Here is a 23,371-nt window from a genome sequence, read left to right as displayed (position 1 = left end):
TCCTCAATATGAAATGAAACTTGATAAATTACAACATAAAAATGAAACTATACATAATGCTGAATGAGTGAAAACAACAGAAAACCAAGACAAACAACCTAGCATCAATAAGCAACACACCTACCTTGAATAAACTCTCCCTTGCATTTTCTTCATTATTGGGATTGATTAATTTAAGAAATAGTGATTTCCTAAAATATGCTAGTCCTGATTTCAAGAAAGCCACTAAAATCCACTCTCACTGACTGCCAAAACAGAATTTAACGCACTGTTTTTCCAACTCTTCTCTTTCATAGTATCTAAAACTGAATTAAATCATATATACCTGAGGAACAAAATGTGAAATTGCATGATTTTCACAGTGCATGAGAAAATTCCATCTCTCTAATAAGAAGATGCTTTAAAGGAAGTACACAAAATCACTCTTGCAGCAGCCTTTCCAGAATAAAACAATGGGATTTTCAATCCCAAAATCAAATTACCCTGGTGACTGGACTCCCAACATTTTAATAAATATTCAGTCTCATCAAATTAAGACCAAAAAACTGATTAGAGATATGAAATTCAAGATGCCCTGTTTCTTTGTGGTTACGTTTTTCTCAGACAGGTGATGGTTAAAACCCTCAAATATAGAGTTTTGACAGCTTAAAAACCTGGTGTGTATAAAGACATCACTTTAAAATCTGACCAATACTTTCAGAATCGGGTACTATAATTTTCCCCTTGAAGATTAAAGTCCCTGAATTAAACTTATTTGCACAGAGTTTCAGAAGATAAGGGTGAAAAAATCTGTATCCCAAATTCTCTGGCTGACATAAAAGGCAATAAAGTTTCTCTTAGCCTGTTATCATGTTATGATAGATAACTTCAAAGATAAGCCTCCTATGATGTAGAAAACGTTTACCAAATTGAAAGTGCTTAAACAACAGTTATGGACTTTCAAGACTCCTACTGAGGTCACAAGAAACATTTTTCAGTAGAACAAAAGACTGTGCTCAGTTACTTGTTGAGGAGGAAAGGTAAGACTATAGTTGCACCTGTTGGAAAACCACTGTCATCACCTCACCACATGTTGAGACTCAAAATGTTACCATTTTGAGTAAATGGTAACTGCTGGGCCTTCAAGAGTGTTTGAAGAGCTTTCAGGGAAGAAACAAACAAACAAACAACAAAACAACCTAGCATTGTCTCTGCTTTCAGAATAGCACAGAACTCGTTTTAAATTATGAAAATGTGTCACTGAATAAGCATACCTTCCTACGATGGGATGGCACAATAAAATATGTTTCAATATTATGCTTCTTCAAGAAACTATTCCTTTCATGACCGTATCCTGGTTCTACCTCGTAGTCCCCATTTAGGCACTCTAAGGTGGTCTTTGTAATGTGAACTTTCCTGGAGAGAAAATTAGACATTATTGTTTAAAGCAAAGATACATTATGAGCTTCTTGCTACCAAAATACACTCCTCACAGAAGTTAATAAAGAGGTCAACAGGTCAATTTACATGCAAGACCGTAGGTTTGAAATAAAAAAAAAAAAAGGTAAGTCTTGTACTTTTAGCCAAATTGAACACAGCCAAAAATTCTATTGCATGCATTTTCTAAACTTAGGCAAAGTGAACAGAAAGGTAACTGTTGACTATCCAAACACTTGCAGATTTGCTGTTTTGTAGAAAGTGAGTGTCTGCACATGATCTTCTACATTGTGTGGCCTTCTTAAGTTTTATCTCAACATCTGCTTGGAAAAACATCCTGCTGTTTGAAACTTATGACATCACACTCCAAACCTCTCTTGTGTATAAAACAGAAACTTCTTTTTCTGTTTCACTTCACATCTTTGACTCATATCATTCATCCCCTCCGTTTTGTAGGCAGCTTTCTGACTCACTATGTTTTGGCAATACAGCAGTCTCTATTATTTTTGAGTTTTTTATCTTGAACATTTTTCATATTTCACATTTTCTCCTGAAAGACCCCATATATTTGAAATGTCTTCAGAAAAGGTATCTGAAAAAATTTTTCTGCTTTCCTCTATAAACATGTGTTTAGATTTTTTCCCACTGGGTAACTTTAAGATAATGAACCCATAAAATACACTGACAAAATTATCTAAAGTGGATGTATGCAATAAATAGAAATTCATCATTATAACAAAATAAATTAATTGGTTCCTTTGTCCTTCTGTACAGCAATCAAGATCTCACAAAAATCAAAAACAATATGGCAGGTCCTAGTCGAAATGTGAGCTACACACAGAACACCCATCCACCTTTGCAAATGTTCACTGTGTGTATTTAAATTGTGTCCGAGGCTGTGCAATGAGTACTTAAAGTTCCAGGACATACCCCATGGGTTGGCTGCAGGTTTATGTGCTACTGTATCATTTGCAAATGTCATCAATATCTGAGTTCATAAACAGGTATGTCCTTTCTATAGCGTACAACTAGTGTTGGAAATCAGGTCATGTAAAAGGAGCAAGATATTCCACTCCCCCCTAAAATTATAGAGGTGTGTAAAGGTAAAAAATTCCTGGTATGGCTACAGTGTTTTATTTTTGTAACATGAAATGATCAAAGTCTAACATTCTTATATTCCTAATATTGTCTCATTCCTCCTTTTTATATCCAGCAACTTCCAAAACCAATTTTGCTTGAAAATGCTTTACTTCTAATCTAAGCTATTGATTATACAAATATCAAGATCATTGGGAAAATTCCACAGGATAAATCACATAATGCATTGATTGCTCTTGCCAAACACAATCCTTTTCATCAATAGCAATTATGTTGCAAATGCCTTAAAAAATTGAAGAAATTCTTCACCTATAGCGTTTTCTATTTTTTTTCCCTATGGTTTTTTTTCAGACTTACCCAGGCAGTCCTCCAGCTTCCATTACATTAGCTAATGTCACATCATTTGACCAGACATCATATTGCCATTTTCGGAGACCCAGGACCCCACAAAGCACCCTGCCTGTATGCAATCCAACTCTCATGTTGAGATCAACCTCTGTGGCTTCTGCAACAGATCTGTAATGGACAGCATCAGAAATAATATTTAGATGACGACTGCTCTTCATTTTCTCTCCTCCCAAAATTAACACATATATTTATACATGACTGAATAGAAAGGGTCTTATAAAACCTGAAATGCTATATTCAGGTACTGTTCTCTACCTTCACTAGTTTCAAAGCCCTAATTGCAATTAAAAAGAATTTATTGGTTATATTTAAATTACTGTGTAAACCAAAATATCAGTATTTCTAAATTTCTTGACCATTTATATGAGGAAAGAAGCACTAATTGAGATTGCCAATGTATAAATAATTATTCCCAATCTACTATGTTCTAATTGGTTCAATAATCAGGTACGAGAGTACAGGACAAAGAAAATGACAAAAGTAACAAATCATTGTAAGAACAGCAGAGTGATTATAAACATTAATATCGTTCCAAAACTCCTGTAAGAGTGGCACCTAAACAACTTGTAGCTAGTCTTGCACCTTTAAATAAAATCTAATGTTCAGACATTTTCACTGCCTAGCTGGTAAAGGATGAATAATTCTGCAAAATTGTTATTAAAATAATATTTTTTGGTGCCACAATAAAGAAAGATTCTTCATTTCTGTGAATGAAGGGCATGCTATGACTTGCATTCTGCACAGAGTTGAGAACACTGAAAAGGCACCTGGAAACTTACGCTCTTAAATATTACATGTTATTAAATTACACTGTACACAGATTTTTTAAATCTCTTTCTGTTAGACAAACACCTGTCATTCCACAGTCCAGTTGCTGTCCAAAAACTGATATTATCTCTGAATAAAGGAAACCGACTATCACTGTAAGAATTTATTTTCACTTGACTTTCCTAATTTGAATTTTCCAGTGTATTTAATAGAAGACTTAAAATGCGACTCTAGCTATCATTTTCTCTTTGGTTTCATTGACCAATTTTTTTTTCAAATGTCATCCAGTTACACTGTAATTTGAGAGATGCCTTTAGAAAGACTTATTTATTTCAGAAGTTGTACTTGTTTAAATACAATTAACAGAAAGGTGAGCATAGATCAAGATGTGGGATGTGCAGCAAAGATATCTGGCCTCAATTTAAATAAGAAACCCTTCACCTATGCAGGTACATTCTATGTCAGCCATCACTAATGTCAGTAACATGGAGATCTCTTTTGTCTGCACAGGGCATCTTGGCATAACATATTTTTCAGTCATATTCTATGCAACAGCACAGAAAGACTTATGCACAGCTTTCTGAAAGGTTAAATATTTCCTTGTCCTATTCCTACTCACTGCAAGTCAGCTCTCCCTCACTTAGTATCTGTTCCCAGTCAAGCCTTGAATATGACTTCAAGGAGTCCTAAAAGGATTCTAGTGTTACAAAGCTTTGTTGTGCACACGGTTTGACAGATCTTTGAGGAAATGAAAGACCCTAATACCATAAGCCACATAACAATAAGCGAGCACACTTTGTATGTTCAACCTGAGCACTGTATTGTGTCATTAACAGATTGACCTTACACCAAGCCCACACCTTGCAAGACAAAGTCCTTCAGGATTATACCTTGCCTGCCTATGTTCTCCTGCATAATTAAGAATCTATGTAACAATCTTAATTAATGAACCTGCAAAAGTTTGGGTTTCTCTGTTCACAAATGAGTGTGGCTTTTTTTGTTAGTTCCCTCCCTCCTTCTCCATTTAAAAAGTATATAAAACCTCAGACTAAATGTATGTGGAAAGACATTGAAACCAGACACTGATAAATTCACTCAAGGCTTTGACATTGCTTTGTCTGACTGGGGTAAACTTAGGCCCCTTTTATAAATGTTAATAGAATAACAAAAAGTAAATTAAAAAAGATGAGCAGAGAAATACAACACGGCTGACCATACTCCTTGTTAAATAAGCTGAACTGTATAATGCACCAATGAACCATAAAGCAGAATCTGAAAACACTTTATGTTTTGAGCAAAAATTTTCCATAAATAGTCACTTAGTCAAAAATCTAAAACAAAAATACATTTTTACATCTTCCCCAGAAGGTACAATGTGTTTCAGAGATGCTTTCATCATTATTAAATTTGAGTAGAAAAAAAAAAGCTCAGGAGTTCATTACGTATTTTGAGTTTATCTTGTAGTCCTTTGTGCTCTTTATGTAGATAATTTCCATAAATAAACCCTGCTGAACTATCAAAAATGAGGAATATTAGGTAATATATAAAGAAGAGGCTTCAAATTCAGAGCAGTACAATGATTATGTTCATGCCAGTTCAAACGTTTCCAGGCTCTGGACTTTTAGATGACCAGGGGAAGAGTTTCAAGAGTGTTGGCATTAGGGAAGTTAATGCTTCTGTCTATTTCCTCAGACAAAAATCACACAGGAAGACTTGATATTTCCATTGTACTTATGCAAATGAGCTGCTGTAGCTCCTCTCCCTTTGCTAGTGCTTTTGGTCAGCCAATGACCAAACCCATGAAAAGGAGAAAGTTTGAGCATCAGCTTCTCCATTGCAAAAACCTCCCCAGGTGCAAATATGCCCAGCTTCCATCTGTGAGGTTTTACATTATGAGTGGTGGAGTCATTCACAATTAGGTGGAGTGATCCATTCAGGATAAAATTACCTATGTGTCACAGAAAATAGCTGATAGACCCCACTGGGTTGCCCAGTTCTCAAGAAGTAAAAGTTCATGGGCCTCAGTTTCCTTCAGACCTCTTCAAAGCCCACATGCAGCAACAACATTCAATCAGAAGGTCAGATGAAACTAATTCTAAAGTAACCCTTCCCCTCCTCACCACAGTGTAGGTTGGACTAAAACAGCAGCAGTTGCTGTGATCTACAGATGTGCTCCTACTGTACCATGTTTCCTGCTACTACACACAGTCAGTGATGCAGCTAGTGATGTAATTCCCACAGAGTCAGTACTAAAATGGCATCCTAGTAATGTGTTAACAGATGGAGCATCGTGAAATGTACTGTCTGTGTGACAACAGGAATGATTATGGATTCCATTAAAGTTTTGAAAAGTTTATGAATGTTAACCTGAGTATTTTGACCCAGTCCAAAATTTATATACTGCTCACTCAGAATCTCTCTTTATTTTCAATTGGAAACATTACAGATTATTTCTCGCTCTGCAATATTACTGAATGCAGGTAAATAAGTGTGTAATTTCACCACATTTCATCTCCTAAGAGGAGTTGCTGTAGTGAGCCAAAGAATTGTTTAATATGATTTGTATCCAATGATGAAGTACTGTCTAAGGAAAGACAAAACTAGTAAGAAAGTATAAAATTCCCCCAATAACGCTTTCTTAAAACAGAACTCTAGACAGCTTTTGGAGGAGAGAGGGAGGGAAGAGCTTTGTTAGCTAGCCATAACTTTTCTACATGGCAGTTAGCTAACAAATATATCTATTTAGAAGGTAAAACACTGTAGTACATGAGAATGAAATTTCAAATGTGGAAATCAATTTAAGTAAGGTGAAGAGAGTGCTTGGCCTAACACAATGTTTATAACGAAGGTGAAGACATCGGCCACATTTAAAAAATACATGACATATTAGAAGCATTAATGAATATGATCATTTTAATTATATTACTAGCGAAAGTGCGACAGTCAAAACTCATATGGTAGGAGCAGCAATGGTGGTATTGAACACTTCATTCATTGCTGTGGCACTTTAAGTGACTCTAAAGTAGAACAAACACCAGGCTGTTCTAAGTCACTGACAGAATGGCTGCAGAAGTTCTTTTGGAATAAAATCAGAATATAACACTACCTGTGTTATATTTTTAAGTTTTTAAGAATAAAAAGTTCCTCCCATAATTATTTTGATTCTGTTCCCTTGAAGAAAACACTTTGAGGAAGGTGGATGAAATTGTGAAAATTATAATTATGATACTTTGAAAATTATGTTCTCTGATGATACTTTCAGCACCATATTGAAGGAACCTAAAATAACACTTATGCAGAACATGAAGAAAATAGAATGTATCAGTTTATGTGAACACATTCAACTCAGTCCAATTACAGAACCAACAATCAGCTATGGAATTTTTTATTCCTTGATTTTCCAGAAAAAAAACCCTGGCTCTTGTTAGTACATATCTCTGGGATGGACACTTTTGACAGATCCATCCCATGAATATAAGTTCAAGTGATTTTATTTATTTATTTATTCATCCCAGGTAACAGGACAAACTTATCACTAGGGAAGACAAATTTCACGCATAAATTTACAGTGACAAGACCTGAATTTTACAGTAAAGTGAATAGACTTAAAAAAGACTACCAGCTGGCATCCACCTCTGCATGAAAGGGGGAAGTTTAAAAAATGTGACTTTCTATCTCATGGAACTAATAAGCAAAGCTTAATAATCATATCAATACAGTATAAAATGCTGCATTCCAACTTCACTATCAGAAGATCCTGATTTCTCCTTTTAATTTACTAAACACATTTTAAAACAAATTAGTCTGGCAAATCTATCTTCTAACGTTGGTTTCTGTGAAGGAGAGAGACTGATTGTGCTTATGCACAAAGATTGCAGAATATATCCCTAGCTATCAAACAGCCTTGAGTAGATCTGGCTTTATCTTGAAACCTTGCCTCTTGCCGATCTTGCTCTCTCACCATACTCTGACCACTAACTACACAAAAGACCTACAATTTATGAATTCTTAAAAAAATTAAATCCTGAAATGGCCAGTTGTTTTCTACTATAACCTGTGACTAAACATGCCTAGATAACATACTACAGCTCATCCACATAAAATTGCAAAGTTGCTGATGCTGCAAGGGCCTCTGGAAATCACCTAGACCAACATACTTGCTCAGAGAACAGCCAGCTACCGAAGTTTGTCCAGATCTGTGCCCAGCTGGGTTTAAATCTCTCCATGGGCACAAATGTCACAACTTTTCAGTGGAACCTCTCCAGTATCTGACTACCTGCACAGTAAAAAAAAAAAAAAAAAAGTTTTTCTTCTAATGAAATTGAATTTCTTACATTTCAGTTTATGCCCATTTCCTCTTGTGCTGGCACTGGATGTCATTGAGAAGTTTGGCTTTGTCCTCTTTACTCCCTCACTCTAGGTATTTATCTGCTTTGATAAGAATCCCTCTAAGCCTTCTCTTCTGCAGGCTCATTCTTTTCTAATTCGACTCCTTTTCCAAGTTTATATTATCATGTCAGTAGCCAGTAAAATATACCCTAAAAATGGAATATGTTCTTTTCTAATAGTAAAACTGAAATATTCTAAAGAGGAAAGTTCCAACAGTTATACTAATACATGTATATACAGCATTGTATATACATGTACACATGTAATATACAGCACAACTAACTAATTAAAGATCAATGCTAGGTTTAAAAGAGGATAACAGCATCATCTATTGCTTTCCAGGGATTTAAAGAAACCCAAAAAAACCCAAAAGGCTTTTGAAAAATGTGTACAAGACCTGTATATCTAATGTTTTCAAAGGTCAGGACTTCCTTAAAAATGGAGAATGCATATACTGCTGAAAGAATACATATATTCTTTTAGGGTTTTATATTACCATAGACTATCATAAATTATAGATTAAGAAATTAAAAAATGTTTTATCAATTTCATAATGCTTACAAATGTGATGAACTTGCATTGAATAAGGGAGAAAATGAATTAATTTACCCAACTTTTCACACTCTGAGAGATTTTGTAGTATGTTTAGCAAATGAAAAGGAGAAGTGGGCAATACAGTAGTGAAGAAATTTTCCATCTTTATCCTTTCCCTCCTACATAATAAAACAGATCTCCAGCTGCAGCTAAAAGCTTATTCACACTTCTCTCACGTCCATATTTTTTGCCTTGGCAAAATAATGATCAATGTAGACCTCTCAAGCATAAACAAAAATCTGAGCAGCAAAGTAAATTTCATGTTACATTTCTGAAAAGCAGAATAAATTAAAGGTTTAAACATTACATTAAAATGGAATAATCAACAGGCTGTGATTCTAAGCCTTCAAACACATATACAACAGGCATACATCAGAACTGGTTTTGACTTTACATACTGTTGTGCAAAATGAGCAATGTTTATCACTGCAAAGCAGCACAATTGACTCATTTTGTTGTGGCAATAGGCAATAGGGTATATTTTCTTATTTCCAATTATCATTCTGCCACCTATTCAGTACATGTATGTGCCTCTATATACTCAATTTGCACACTTACTTCTTACAATGATTAAATAGTGTGGAAAATCAATGTCTAGAGTGGCCATTCCTGAAATCAGGGTCCTGTGGTATGCATGAAAGAGTGACTTGCTAGATGAGTAGTGCTAATAGGCATTGATGTTGTTCTAAGAGCACACTTACTGAACACTACATAAGAGCTGTTGCAACACTCCTGTCTGGGTTCACCATGCATGGTACTTACGTGATGGTGTCAATCATATCCAGTCCCATTTCAACACAACAATGGGCATGATCTGTTTTGGGCTGGGTCAATCCTGATACACAGTAGTAACAGTCCCCTAGGATTTTTATTCTTCTGCAATGATTTTCCTTTCATAAAAACAGAATGGGAAAAATTTTACTATTTATATAAATATTTCAATACAGGGTAAAAATCTTCTCCAGTACTATGCAATTATTCAGAGAATCTTTTTGTGATCAAATGAGGTAATTTACAGTTCATGAAATCTGGGTTCTCAGTACACAACAGCTGACACATATTTGTTTATTTATTTATAAATAGACACATATATACTGGACATCAGCCCTGCATTGTTCAACACGCATGGGTTAACACTGCTTAAAGATATAGTTCTGAACAAATATTATTGCCTTGCCCTCATGCTAGGTTCATATTAATTCAAGATTTGCAATGAGACTTCATTTCTATATGAACTCAAACCAAAGGACTAAGGCCAAACCACAGCTGGATATTGGGAAATGCTTGCATTCTGAGAAGCTTTTGTTTCAAATTCAGTTCAAATTCAGCAGGAAAGATTATTTATTTATCTGTAAAGGTACACACATTTGCATTACCTATTCATAAACCACAGTTTGCAATACAGCATAATCACTATGACAGACTTGCAGATGAGAAGCTAGTCAGTTTGCATTACAATTAAATTTATCTCCTATTTGTATGAAGTTTAATTTCTACAGCCAAAGAACTCTGGTAAAAACTCTCCCATTAAAAAATAAAAATTATGGCATGTGATAATTGCTACATCCATCTGAGCAGAAAGTTAATTTCTAAACAGAGAGCGCATAAAATAATGTCTTTAAAAGAGCAGTACCTTTAACTAATGAACTATGAGGAGACATGAAGAGATGATGGTATCTTTCGCAACTAGACTATGGCAACTTCTACCCATTTAGCATTTGGCACAAAAACGTAAAGAACCTGATTAAATGAATCCAACTTACAAAACTGGAATTATTCCAGTAAGCACCATGAAAAATTAACTATTGTGAATATGATGGGAGTGGATCCACAAAAGTCTGACTCTTTTCCCATCAGTGTGCAATATAGACTTTGGCAACACAGGAAGGGAAAAAAAAAAAAGAGAGGGCAGTGATGAAGGAATTTAAAATTTCTGGAAAAAAAAAATCTAATCATAGAATCATACTCATTCAGCTCCTCATGCAGACATATATTTTCATCCAGTCTCCTGCCTACAAGAATTAAAGCCTTCCTGAGTTGACCACATCATTACCCACATTCCAGCTCAGAAGAAATTATTATGCATACAGTGATCTTTTCTCTCTGACATGTCACTGTGTACACCACCATTAGAGGCTTGTTGCTACACACACTTCCTGCTGCAGGCAATCCCACGGCTCTCTACTTTGTAAATGGTACTCAGTATTGAAAAAGTAGTATAAATAAGAACTACCTCTGTTCACACATGGAAGAAGGCACAGTTTGGGAAAGTTGGCTTGTCTACTCCTTTTTATAAATTAAACTGCAAATTCAGACCTCAAATCAAAGAGGAGACCTGTTTTTTTGGGTATGCTTAAGTAGTAGAAAAGGCTTTTCCAGTTGTGACTACTTGACGTGTGCTCTTCTGTACATCAGGATTTTAAATATTCCACTAATTAACATTGTTAATATATATTTTAATGCATATAAGCATAATTCTTTTTAGGTGGATTATCACCAGGGCCCTAACAGTATTTCTGCAGCCTATATCCAAAAATGTCTCACCAATTTTACTCAGACTTTTTTGAAATCCTTCGCTAAATGCTGTTATATAAGTAAAAAATTATTGATGCACACAAAGTAATATGCATATCTCAAAATCTTCTTTGATACAGAACAGTCCTTTTAATTCAAGGTATTTGGACACTAATTAGTATATTTTTTAATGGAAATCACATGTTTTTTACTAGATACCACTAGATTATACTCTCAAAAAGGGCTTCCCCCATCCCCCCTCAGTTTTGGGCAGGTCTTGAAGCACTAGAGTATACTCAATAATTAAAGCTGAAGCTTGCTTTCCAAAACAAATTCAGGTTTGGCCCATACTTCAAAGTCTTCTATAAGGCCCTTTTCATCTTCCAGTTTGGTTTGCATGATTTGTGGCCAGACAATGGCTATTTGACCCTTAGGAAAGCTATTCAGAAAAGCCATTTCAGTAATCTGGGGTGAACAACACATAAATGTTAATCAATCAATCAATCTCTCCTATTAGTGTCTACCTCACAAATGGCTCATTTCTAATGACTTGATAACAAGCTGGTAGACAGTTAAAGAATAAAATTTAAAAAACCAAAACAAAACAGAGTTTACTCCATTACCACTTTTCTGAGTCAATTTCTTATTTGTGCAGGAGAAAAATAAAGGAAAAAGAAAATAAGTGCAACAGTAATTTCTGGAGATATATTTATCTTGATGAAAGACATATGGCTAAATCACCTTCTGGTTTTGAAATCACTAGCCTGTTTGTTCCTTATCAGATATTATCCTCACTGTCCTGCTTTATTAATTAATATACAGTAATCTCTAGAAAAATTGTTGTTTTCTTTTTCTTGACATGTGAGGTAAACTTCCAGGAGAGACCCACAGTGCAGCTTTGAAAAAGCCATCTTTTTAAGGACTGGTATGCAAATCAATAAAAAAACCCCTCCTCTGTCTTTGTTATATTTTCTCAGCAACTTCCAAAAAATCCTTCTCTTGTCAATATTTTTCACATTTGTGATGCTGATGAATTAATGTGTGATAGTTACAAATTCCAGTCACAACTGACACAAGCAATGTCTGTTTAGAAACAACAGATAATTTGGTTTTATGGACATGATAAAAAGCACTAGACACTGCCAGCACTGCATTAGGCAGGCAGCTTGCCCACCTGTGGTGCCTTACTAAGACATTTCCAAGTGGATTGGCAGAAATCCCTCAGGCACAACTGTCAGTCACAGGGTCAGACAGCGTGTAGTGGAAGCCCAAAGCAGAAAGCAGAGGACTTTAAAGTTACTAAGAGCTTTTTTCACACTTTCAGGAAAGCACTTCATAAAGCAGTTTATTCTATCTGTTATGTAAGACCGGGGAGGGGGGAGGGGGCCACTTTGTTGCAAACAACTCTGAGGTTTTGTTGTTGTTGTTGTAGTTCTTTATTTAATACATTTTGCCTAAAGAATGAAGTCTGTCAACTCAGACTGAAAAACTGAAAATTCAGAACATTAACTTCACATTCTTGTGCCATACAAGACAAATCTTTGATATACCCAGGATAAGGTTATTTTTTTAATAAAAAGGGAAAAGATTTTACAGTTTGTAAAAAAAAGCTTATACATAATACTTGTATATGTTGTGTCAAAGAAATAATAAAGAAGGTGTCAGACTTCTCCCAGCAAAACCCATAAGAATGACAGTCAGATGTTCTCTAGGACAAAGAGATTGTACTGAATAAGTGCAAAGTCATTTAAAGAAGGATCTTTCTCACATGTCAGATTGCAACAATTCTTATTATCACTGCTGGAACTTTGTTTTTATTAATAGGCTATCCAAGTAAGTAATTGTTATGTGAATAGATTCAAAATCAGGATTAATTTTTGTTGCTTGTAAGTCTGTCTGGTAGGAGAAGAATTTCTTTAAAGCTTTTATTTATTTTGAATATGGCAGACGCTAATGCTGGAATGAGTCCCTGGTCTTCCTTCTGTCATTGCAACAATCTATGTATTTGTACATAATCATGTGTCATCATGGCATGAGCCAAAAAGGAAGATCAGATAGACTACAACTTTAAAACACAAGATTTTAAAAACATAAACATTGAACTCTGTCTTGTAACTCCATTGACTGCAGTGGAATTGTGCCAAGGCTGAGTCTGACCCTGTGTAACTTAATTGCAGTATATTTTATACTTATTATATTAATCCATTTCTTTGTCTACAAGTCTGACAGCAACCTGATCTGCATGTATGCTTTTCATTTTTATTGTCTTAACCTCCTGGAATCACAATCTATGAGCAGGTGTGACTTTAATAAATCAGAAAGATTTTTTTTGCCATTCTTAGTAAATCTGCACCATCTAAGGCTTAAAAAGTTTCTTCACCATATCTAGCCAATATGGGTTTGGTTATGCTTTGCAGAGTAAGAGAAAGGGTTAACGATGCTTACAAAGAAATGCACAAGTGGTGTTTCCCATTTCCCCCGACTCAGACCCTACCAGACTTGCAATGCCTTATAATGCTATGGACTTTAGAAATAGTAATATTTTGTTTTGCTCGGCCTACATAAAGGGGAACAGGATTTTGATCACTGCCTACAGTGCTTAGTGATTGCAAAGTTAGAGTCTTAAAGAAAAAAAAAAAAAAGAAAATACAAAACCAAAGGCCATACATGTTCAGGTTCACTATTTAAATGCTGGGGGGAAAGGGAGGAGATTTATTAGGCCTGGACTTACAGATGGCTTTATGGTTTTAGGGAAGGCTTTGACATCCTCACTATATGTCAGACTTCAGCTGTGGTGAGATCTCTGGATATTGATTAGGTATAGCTGCAAATTAGTACAGGAGCAGCCCTACATGCAGCAGAAAAGTGGAATGAGATGTATTCAATGGCAGCACAAGAAACAGTTTTGGAGCTCAAAACCCCAGCATGCCTCTGTGGGGGGAAAAACATTGCCCTACTCCCTGAAAAAAATTTTGCTAGCTCAATATTTTCTTCACATATTGAAGAGAAGTTGCAGATAGAGGGAAACCACTAAATGCAAATTTCTGATGGCTCAGTTTTCACTAGAGTAGAAAAAACCCTAGGGCAAAATAGTGAAATATGAGGGCTGAAGAAGGAACATAGATGAGTCTTTTAGCTCTGCTGTCAAGAACTTCATCATTAGGGCCAGGCAATGCCACAGAGAGGCATGGTCACCTTCCCTTACAGATGTTCAATGAGACAAGAGGATTATCAGTGACCCCTCAGAACAGGAGCCTTCATGGAAGTCTTAGTGGGGTTTTTTCCCTTCATATTTCTCTTTTCTATTTCCTTCTTCTTGGATTATCAGTCTCTTTCATTTAAAAAGCCATGTTCCAACAGCTTCCTTTGTTGGAGGAATCCTCTGAATTGTCTTTATCAGGTAGGCACAGGGGATTAAATTTTCAGTCCATATTAATCAACATGGCATTATGTGCTTCAGAGGAACTACACACCTTTATACCAGCTGTCCCTCTTATTCTCAGGGGCCCAAGACACAACTCAATAATCCAGACTAACCACCTGACAGTTACACATGTTTCTTAGTTACTGCTGTATAAAATGACTACTGAGGGAAAATACTCAAAGCATATCTAAAACTCCCTAAAGACAAAAAAGAATGATGAGAAATGCATTCCTTATTTATCTCTCTTCACAAACCTAGAACTTCATTCTGCTTCCTAAGAGGTCTTGAGAGAGGACAAAATAGGATTTACCACTGTTACTACTACTCATTTCCAATGTTATAGCATGTGCAGCATATTTAATATTTATAGCACTTTCTGCCAAAATGCTATTAATCTCAGTAAAAAATTGGATTAGAAAGCTTTGAATCACTCTAGAAATCATCATTTACTACAGATGTGTGTGCACATGCAAAAGACTTGCAGAAATTGTATCTTCTGCTACATCCTCTGAAGATGAAATTATGTCTCTATTCAATTCCATTACAGTTGTTTATTAGGTTGGAAGAAAATCATAAAAGCCTATATGTTAGCTATCATACAGTACAGATATATGCATCCATCCATACATACATGAAGATGTGCACATATGACATGCAGACACACAGTTCTGCAAGTTTACCTACACCATCTTGAATATATACACAGCATATGGGGAAAGGCAAATTTTAATATTCATTCTCTGCAGTACTAACCAAAGTGGCTCAGCCAGGTAGCTGTGGGCCAGATACCAGTTTTGAGCTCCCCCTTTCCAAAAGATCTGAATGGAGACTGGTAGAAGATATCTGGGTGTTGATAACTATTTCTGGTATCACTGCTCCACTCCTTCCTTTAAGCAGAGATATAGTGACTGACTTACTGCTCCAAGTGCCTTTGGGAGAACATAGCATAGTGTTTGGCTGCTATGGAAATTGTGAAGGATTTCCTTTCTCAAGGTCTTAAAAGAAATTGTGTTAGTTGCAAGGCTATATAATGTAACTAAGCAATGCTGTACCAGTTTATTAAGTTCAGTGCATGATGACAGGAAGAGGTTCTTTGTAAGTAATCATTTTACATTTTTTGTCGTTTACACTTTCTTAATATATTTAATTCTCTTCTAAAGTTAAATGAAACATAAAAAATATTTCTATTTCTTTTCCCTCAGCTGTAACAGTTTTGTGCATCAAAGAGCTTTAGAGAAAAACAAAACTGAAAGCATTCCATGGAAATTACAACTGAGTGAATGTATCCTAGACTGTAGCAGTAGTCTCAAAAGACACAGCTAGGAGCAGAAAAAGAGGAAAACATGGGTTTAGATTGGCATGAAAAACTCTTGAGGACTCTACTTCTACACCCCTTTGAAATTTTTAGTTTAAAACTTTTAAACTTTAGTTTAAAACCTTTTTCCACCTCTGTCCTACAGACCCTGATAAAGTCCTTGCTGACTTTTTTATAAGCCCCCTTTTATATATTGAAAGGCTACATTAAGATCTCCCTGGAGCCTTGTTCTCCAGGGAAGTCTCTCAGTCTTTCTTCACAGAAGAGGTGTTCCAGCCCTCTGATCATTTTTGTTATCATCTTCTGGACCCACTCTAAGAGATCCTGGTCTCTCTTGTGCTGAGAGCCCCCGAACTGGATGCAGTTTACTCATCTGCAGTTACTATCTGCAACTTCCATTAATGACAGAGAATTTTACTTGTCATATTTCATTTTTTGTCAGTAAAACAAAAGAGATCTAGCAACATGGTTTCTCTGAGTAGCATCCAAATCTATTTTAATAACTATATTGAATGTGGGCCGCAGTGTGAGAGATTATTGAAGCCATCTTCTCCCATAAACTTCATAGTCAAATCCTAAGTGTAATGAAGGGACAAGGACGTTACCACCAGCTCTATTATACTGCAGTGTGCCAATAATGATAATATACTTATGAAAGCTGTCCAGCCTATTAGAAAATTCCATTGAACCCTCTAAATTGCTACATACATATTTTAGCATTTTCCCCTCAGGTTTTGAAGTGTATGTTTAAAAACTAAAACAACTATTTTAATAACCTTTTAATTAAATAAATCCTGGAAATAGTAGCTTTATAACTAACATCAGCTCTTTTACACCTGCTAGTCCCAACATGAAAAGCCTTGAGAATGAACTAACTGTAATACCCCACAGAGCTGAATTTAGCAGAGTAATGGAGACATACTTATTGCAATAAGGGTTAGCATGGACTTAAAAAGAAGAGTTTCTACAGTGACAGAAAATATGAAAAGAAAATAAATGCGGTATAGGAAGCATAGGAAATGCCACAGAAAATTACTTGATAGGCTCTGACTGGGCAAAGCTGGCCATCCCCAGGTGAGCATTTGTAAGCTTTTAATTTAGTAATATGTTTGTGAAGTCATTAAAAATTATCTACCATCACTGGAGCCACGATATGCATGAACAAATGTAGAATTATTCAGGACAGCTATAAAAAGGACAACATTAGTTTCAAATGCTTTCCCTCAATTTTGTTGCTAATTATATATGCTGACCTAAAATGACCTAAATTTTGTCTGCATTTTCATTCTTACAATGAATTCTTTCCTTACTTCACATGGAGTATAATTTTACAAAACTAGAATATTAAAATGTTTTTAGTTCTGGAGAGTGAAAACCTATGCAACAATCATATATATTAATTTACTTGGAAATGAAAAAGAATTTTAGCAAGAATATTTTATGCAATCATCATGACTGACACACATGCTTGTCTCCTTCCTAGGTTTCATTATCCTTTCAGATTCTGTCTTTTGATGAAGATACATTCCAGGAAAAGCAAGCCTAAACCAAATACACTATAAAATGCTGAAAAATTAAGCTCTAGATTTCAGGAAATGGTTATTTTTCCAGAATCCAGAAACAGTTTCTCTATGCAAACTGCACAACAGGTCAAAACAATAAGTGTCAGTACATATGCCTGCACTTCAAGCACCTGAGGCTGATTGGAACAATCCAATACAAATTGGAACAGTCCTATACAAATATGCAAATTTCAGATTTGCAGTATACAAACTCAGGAACAATTTGGTAATTTACTACAAGCATATAAATTATAATAAAAATTGTGACAAATAATTAGCATACCAAGCACAATATCGTCTAACCTAAAATAAACTGTAAAATAGGCAAGACCTACTCTCTGGAGTATTTGCCTATCTCTATGTTCCTACTGTACTTAAAGTGTGCAATGTCAATTTTTTCCCTTGAAAATTGTTCCCAAACACTTACTTCAGCTTCACTTCATGCACACATCATTATTCCCTGATCCTATAACATTACAGGGATATTGATTAAGAACACTTTCCTTTAAGTAAGTTTACTTCCTTAGGTCTCTCCAGGAGACATCTTCAGTTGGCCATTCAGAACTGGATTTGAATGTGGTAATCTGCCTCAGTGGGATCCTGTGTCTGTGCTGACTTTCAAGACAAACTGAGACAACTCTTCTTAAAATTAGCATTTATAAATATCCTGCCTCCCAGTGCCAAGAAATTTTCACAAAGAAGGGTTACATGCTGTAAGTTTATACTTATGCTTTCCAGCACTAATTTTACCATCTTAAACAGTCTACAAAACATAGTTTATTTTGTATTTTAAAAATACATCATAATTATCTTAATATGAACTAAAAGCATTCTACAGATGCAATATAAACAATTTTTTAGAGTGATTACTTCCAGGAAAATCTAGTTCAATGCTCAGCAAAGAACGAACTGTTAAATACAGATAAAAAACACACAAGCTGATTAAAAAATATTATCTACTGATTCTTTGCCTAGGGCTCAGAAAAAGTGTTTTTCAGTTCAGTATCTTTGAGCTTCAATTGTAGAAAGAGACACTTCAGTAATGTTGAAATATGCAAAGTAAAAATTGTTAAATGCTAAGAAGACAATCAGGGAAAGATACAAAATTAAAATGGAAAGAAATAAAAATAGATTCAGCCTGACAAAGCCTGGAGGTATACATAACTGTAATGGAAAGAACAAGGAAGTGGTATCAGCCTACCTAATAGATAAGATACCAAAAGTATTGTGAAGAAATAAGAACGTTCATTCAGATTATTAAAACCCTCTTCTAGTGATGTCCTTTGAAATCACCTAAAATTCTTTTATCCTTGTCAGCTTGTAAATGAAAAGTCTTCGACTTCCAAGATGCAGAAAGATGGATGCTGAAAGGGAAATATCTGAATCTCTAAAGACAAATGATTAATTCTCCATGTAGACCAGATGCAGGAAGTATGTGAAAAAAATACACCAGAGAAAAAAGCAGTTAAAGAAAATACAAACTTCTCTAAAAATCAAACATTTTTCATTAAAATTCAGGATGCTACAGAACTGCTTCCTCTTTTCTATTAAGATAACATATTACAAGTAAAATATTTGGGACATGTTTATACTGCATCAAAACTTAATACAGTCTTGACCATGACAGCATAATGCAAGTGATTATATCTCATTAAAATTTGTCACTCTTAAAAGTAAACTGAAGAATGACAAACTGAAAGCTAGCTATAGTATCAAAGGTTGATTGCAAGGCATCTGAAGACCTCATTGAAAGATCAGTTGTTTGAAGCATTTATTAATAATATGTAATGCAAGATGACTATCAGCAGGGCCAAATCTGAGACTGTAGAAAGCTACTCTTGTTTAATGGGAGAAAACCAAAAAACTTCAGAGTAACAGCCAGAACTAAGTAAATTAAGCCTGAGCAGCAGAAAAAAAAATCCAATAGAAATCAATCCTTTCAAGCTGAACTATTCATGGGCCTTATGAGAAACTTCACCAACTCTGTGTTCAGGAAAGTGCCTTGTTACAGTTTGTCCTAAGGGAATCCTTGCTTGGGCAAACTTACCAAAAATCCTTGTATCATTGCCTAAAGACAGTCACATTACAAAACTTCAGTAACTAGACATACAAATGAACTCTGAGGCATTCATAATAGCACCTTCCCATGTGGATTCTCTGATGTTGGTGTAGGACAAAGTCACACTCCTGCAAGGATACTAATATAATGACACCCATTTTTGTTTATATTTTTGAGACCCACATTCCTTCAAAGTGATTGAAGTTGGCATTAGGACTCAAAAGTTCCTGAGGAGACCACAAATCCTATATGAAATATGATTACCTAAGACTGTTTCTGTAAGAAACTAAATGGTGCTATTGTGAAAATGAAAACAAAAAATCATGCCATCGTTTTCAGGGAGCATCTGGACAATGCTCACCATGTGGCTTAGTTTTAGGTAGTACTGAAGGGAGCAGGGCTTTTGATTTGATGATCTCTATGGATCCCTACCAACTCAAGATATTTTATGATTTTGTGTACTGCACTCTGCTTGTCTCTTCCTAGCACTCAAAGACTCAGTGATTTGCAAGGTAAAATAATGTAAGCAAGATAAGTGTTTAAAAAACATATTTCCTCTAGAGGTGAATAGACATGAAAGGACATGATAAAAGTACAAATTAATTCTAGGAGGAAATAGTAAGATCAAGATTTTTTTCCCCTCTCTACTAACAGAATGCTAAAGTATATTTTCAAAGGAATTGAATGACTTTATATTGAAACCTAAGGTTCGCTTTCAGAACTCCCTATCATGAGTTGTAACTGTATCTGAAGCTATTGTGATTTAAAAAAAAAAAAAAAAAGGTAGCATTTCAAAGAGAGCAAAACTATGTGCCTTACAAAACAAAACCCCAAAAACCACAAACCAAAAAAAATCCAAAGAAATAGCATATGAAGAGAAATTACTAACGTAAAAAATAAAAACCAGCTTCTAAATGCGAGAAAGACAAATTTTAGCAGAACTATACTGTCAAAAAGCAAAGACTCACTATTTCTACAATGTGTCCATGTGTCAAAATGTCAAGATCCGTCTTGAGGCTTCCCAACAAATATATGCTGTCTTATTACACTTTCCATAGTGGTATTGGGGATTCTTTTAAATTTCTTTATATTTTTAAGACAGGGCAATTTTTTCAAGAAATGTAGTAATAAACTGCACCTTCCACCTGGCATTGCTTCCCAAGAAACAGCAGCATACAAACAGCAGCAGTCACACACAGATTGCACTTTAGTAATCAAAGGGACCCTACCTATCACTGTTACACTCTTCTTTAGTCTCTTCAATTTCCTCCTTAATCATTCTGAATACTCAAGCACAGCACAGCTTTAAAATCAGCCCAGTCCTCTATTTTGACCTGATAATGAATACCTAGAAGCTGCTTTAACCAAGAGATTAGAATCCTTCTGAAAACCTGTATTTCTCAGCACATTTCTCTGACTGCAGAAGACACAATTACAGGTCTCCCCATATCACATCACAAGGGGCTAAGGAAAGCTTGTATGTCTGTCCTTAACCACACCTCAGTAAAGCACAGTCTAAACTAGAAGTACTCCTAAGGAGCAAATCTTCCTCACATAGCTGAAAGAAACCTTGAGATTTTTTTCTGTAAATTTGAAAAAGAATCCTTGCAGGCTGAACAGAAAAACTTAAGTCTTTTTTTCTCTTCTGTGATCTCCAAACTGCTTCTTCCATGACCAACAACCGACCTTGCACCAAAGGCTGGCATCTCCCTGGTACCTGTCCTCTGGTGTCACTGACACTCTCAGCTGGCAGCACTCAGCCGTGGCTAAGGGAGCAGCCATGGTAGGGCAGCCATTTCCTTGGCTTCAGTGCCATGACACATCATAGGCTTATGTATTTCTGTGTACACACATGTGATCTTGTGTTGTATTACAGTACTTCCCTTTTGTTACATGGCTCTGTATTTCATGGTATAAAGACTCCAAAAATGACAGCACTGTAAGTTTTAAAAGAGCTTATTAGATGTCTGGTTGACATATAATTAAAATGCAATCAAAATAAGGAGAATATTTGAACTTAAACTATTTAAGCTCTTGCAAATTACTATCTAAATGGAAGTTCATTTTTATTTCTAAGGCATAATCTGTGAAGTACTCTGTACTGAGGACCTGTACTCTCTATGAGATACTGCCAGTAGTTGCAGTAATGAATTGTTTTCAAAAATTCATCCCTAAATCCCCTAGGATTCCATTGCACCTCTACTAAGCATCTAAGTTAATCTTCTGCTTTTCTTGGAAAAAAGGGAACACTCAAGTTTTTTTCTGTTATGACTTGAACATCTAGTGCAAATCAGAACATAGCATGCCATCCAAGGATAACCCACTTAACTAAGAATAGGTCTTTCTCAACCCTGGGACCTTGTGAAGCAGAAGGTTTCTTTCTCCTTGGGGTTCTTAAGAGCTTTTTATCAAGAGGGAGATTTAGATGCAAAATGTTCACATGCTTCAGATCTCTCATGTGGAAGACTGCATCAAGGAGAAGTGAGTTTGGACTGAAAAAATGTGGATGCTATTTATGTTGAGGACCTAAACAAATATTTTCTTCAGGCTGCTGCATGGAGTCTGAAGACAAAATAGCTAGACAGTAGAGGAGTATAATTTATGTGGAAGAGTTACTTCTCCGCAATGAAGGTTTTAAGGACAGCTGGCAAATAAGATAGCTTTGATGAAGTTCTGCTTTGTTCAGGGGAAGATGTTTTCAACTTCTTGTTAAATGTAATTTGAAACAAGATGTGTGACTTTTTCTGGCACAGCAATTCCTCTCATTTCCCATCCAATGGTTCTTGTCAAATTAGGCTGCTTGGAGTTATAGACAAGGAATATTTCTCTCATTTTCTCTTCCTTGGGGAATCTAGCTCAATGTAAGTGCAACAACGAAAACACAGGCATCAAATTATTATGTGGATACTATTTTGCCTACAATAACCACTCTGAAAAGCTACCATCATTTCTGTTTTAATGAGTGCTCTCTGTGAAGGATGAATTTTACTCTCTAGCCTCCAATTATCACAGAAAGTTTTATGCCATACTGCCAATATTCATATTTTCCATTGTTCTGATTTTTTTTGGATGAAGGATAAAAATGTAAATATTGAAAATTTTTCTCTGTTTTATACAAACAAAACAAATGAAGAACACTGATGGACTGCATGAAAGGGGAAGAAAAGTATATTTAAGAATAGCAAATACACTTCTTTCTTAAATCATTAAAAGAGATTGTTTTTTCTCTAGAATATTAAAAAAAGATTGAAGCTTTAGAAATTCATGATATGTGGGACTAATCAGTCTATTACAGATTTCTAACATGTGTAACTCATTAATCACTTTTCAGAAACAAATGTAAATTAAATTGAAATAACAGGGTTGTACTTACAGTAGCTAATTCATCAAATTTTCCAAAAAGTTCATTCAGCAGCTTCACCAGTTCTTGGGCAGTACACTGTGATGCCAAACTAGTGAATCCCACAATGTCTGCAAATAAAATACTGTAAAGAAGTAAAGAGACACAGATAAATCAGTAGAGATCTTCACATTCTTGTTACTCTCTTTCACAGCACAAATGTAACCTAAAGCACAAACTCCTGAAATATTATCAACGAAGTGCTAGTTGTAAAAAAAAAAAAAAAAAAAGGAAAATACTCAGAAAAATAAGCATTATTCTGGTGCTGTCAACTGATTTAGAGAACTCTCAGACACTTGCAATTGCTACATACCTACCTGGCAGATGAGGCAAAGCACCTCATTCATAGAGTGCCCAATGAATGCTCTAGAAGCATGGTGAACAATTTATTCTCTTTGCAGGTAGGATCTTCTCAGCTAAATTT

At 35.4% G+C, this 23,371-nt stretch overlaps 1 protein-coding gene across 2 annotated transcripts in view; it reads right to left on the bottom strand.

The window, feature by feature from the left end:
- ADCY1 (adenylate cyclase 1) overlaps window positions 1-23,371 on the bottom strand; it is a 157,174-nt gene that overhangs the window by 46,477 nt on the left and 87,326 nt on the right. For both annotated transcript variants that reach the window (XR_005627784.1, XM_039712161.1), the window contains exons 4-7: window positions 22,921-23,032; window positions 9,436-9,563; window positions 2,872-3,030; window positions 1,254-1,395 (exon numbers count right to left, since the gene is read on the bottom strand). Coding sequence is in view for 1 of the 2 variants with exons in the window: in XM_039712161.1 (XP_039568095.1) it covers window positions 1,254-1,395; window positions 2,872-3,030; window positions 9,436-9,563; window positions 22,921-23,032 (541 nt within the window). In the remaining variant the exon portion in view is untranslated. The remainder of the gene's footprint in view (window positions 1-1,253; window positions 1,396-2,871; window positions 3,031-9,435; window positions 9,564-22,920; window positions 23,033-23,371) is intronic.

Source organism: Passer montanus, unplaced genomic scaffold (genome assembly GCF_014805655.1).
Source record: "Passer montanus isolate IOZ18808 unplaced genomic scaffold, ASM1480565v1 scaffold26, whole genome shotgun sequence".
NCBI lineage: Eukaryota > Metazoa > Chordata > Aves > Passeriformes > Passeridae > Passer > Passer montanus.
Note: the sequence above shows the minus strand (reverse complement) of the source record. Positions and strands in the feature narration are given on the sequence as shown.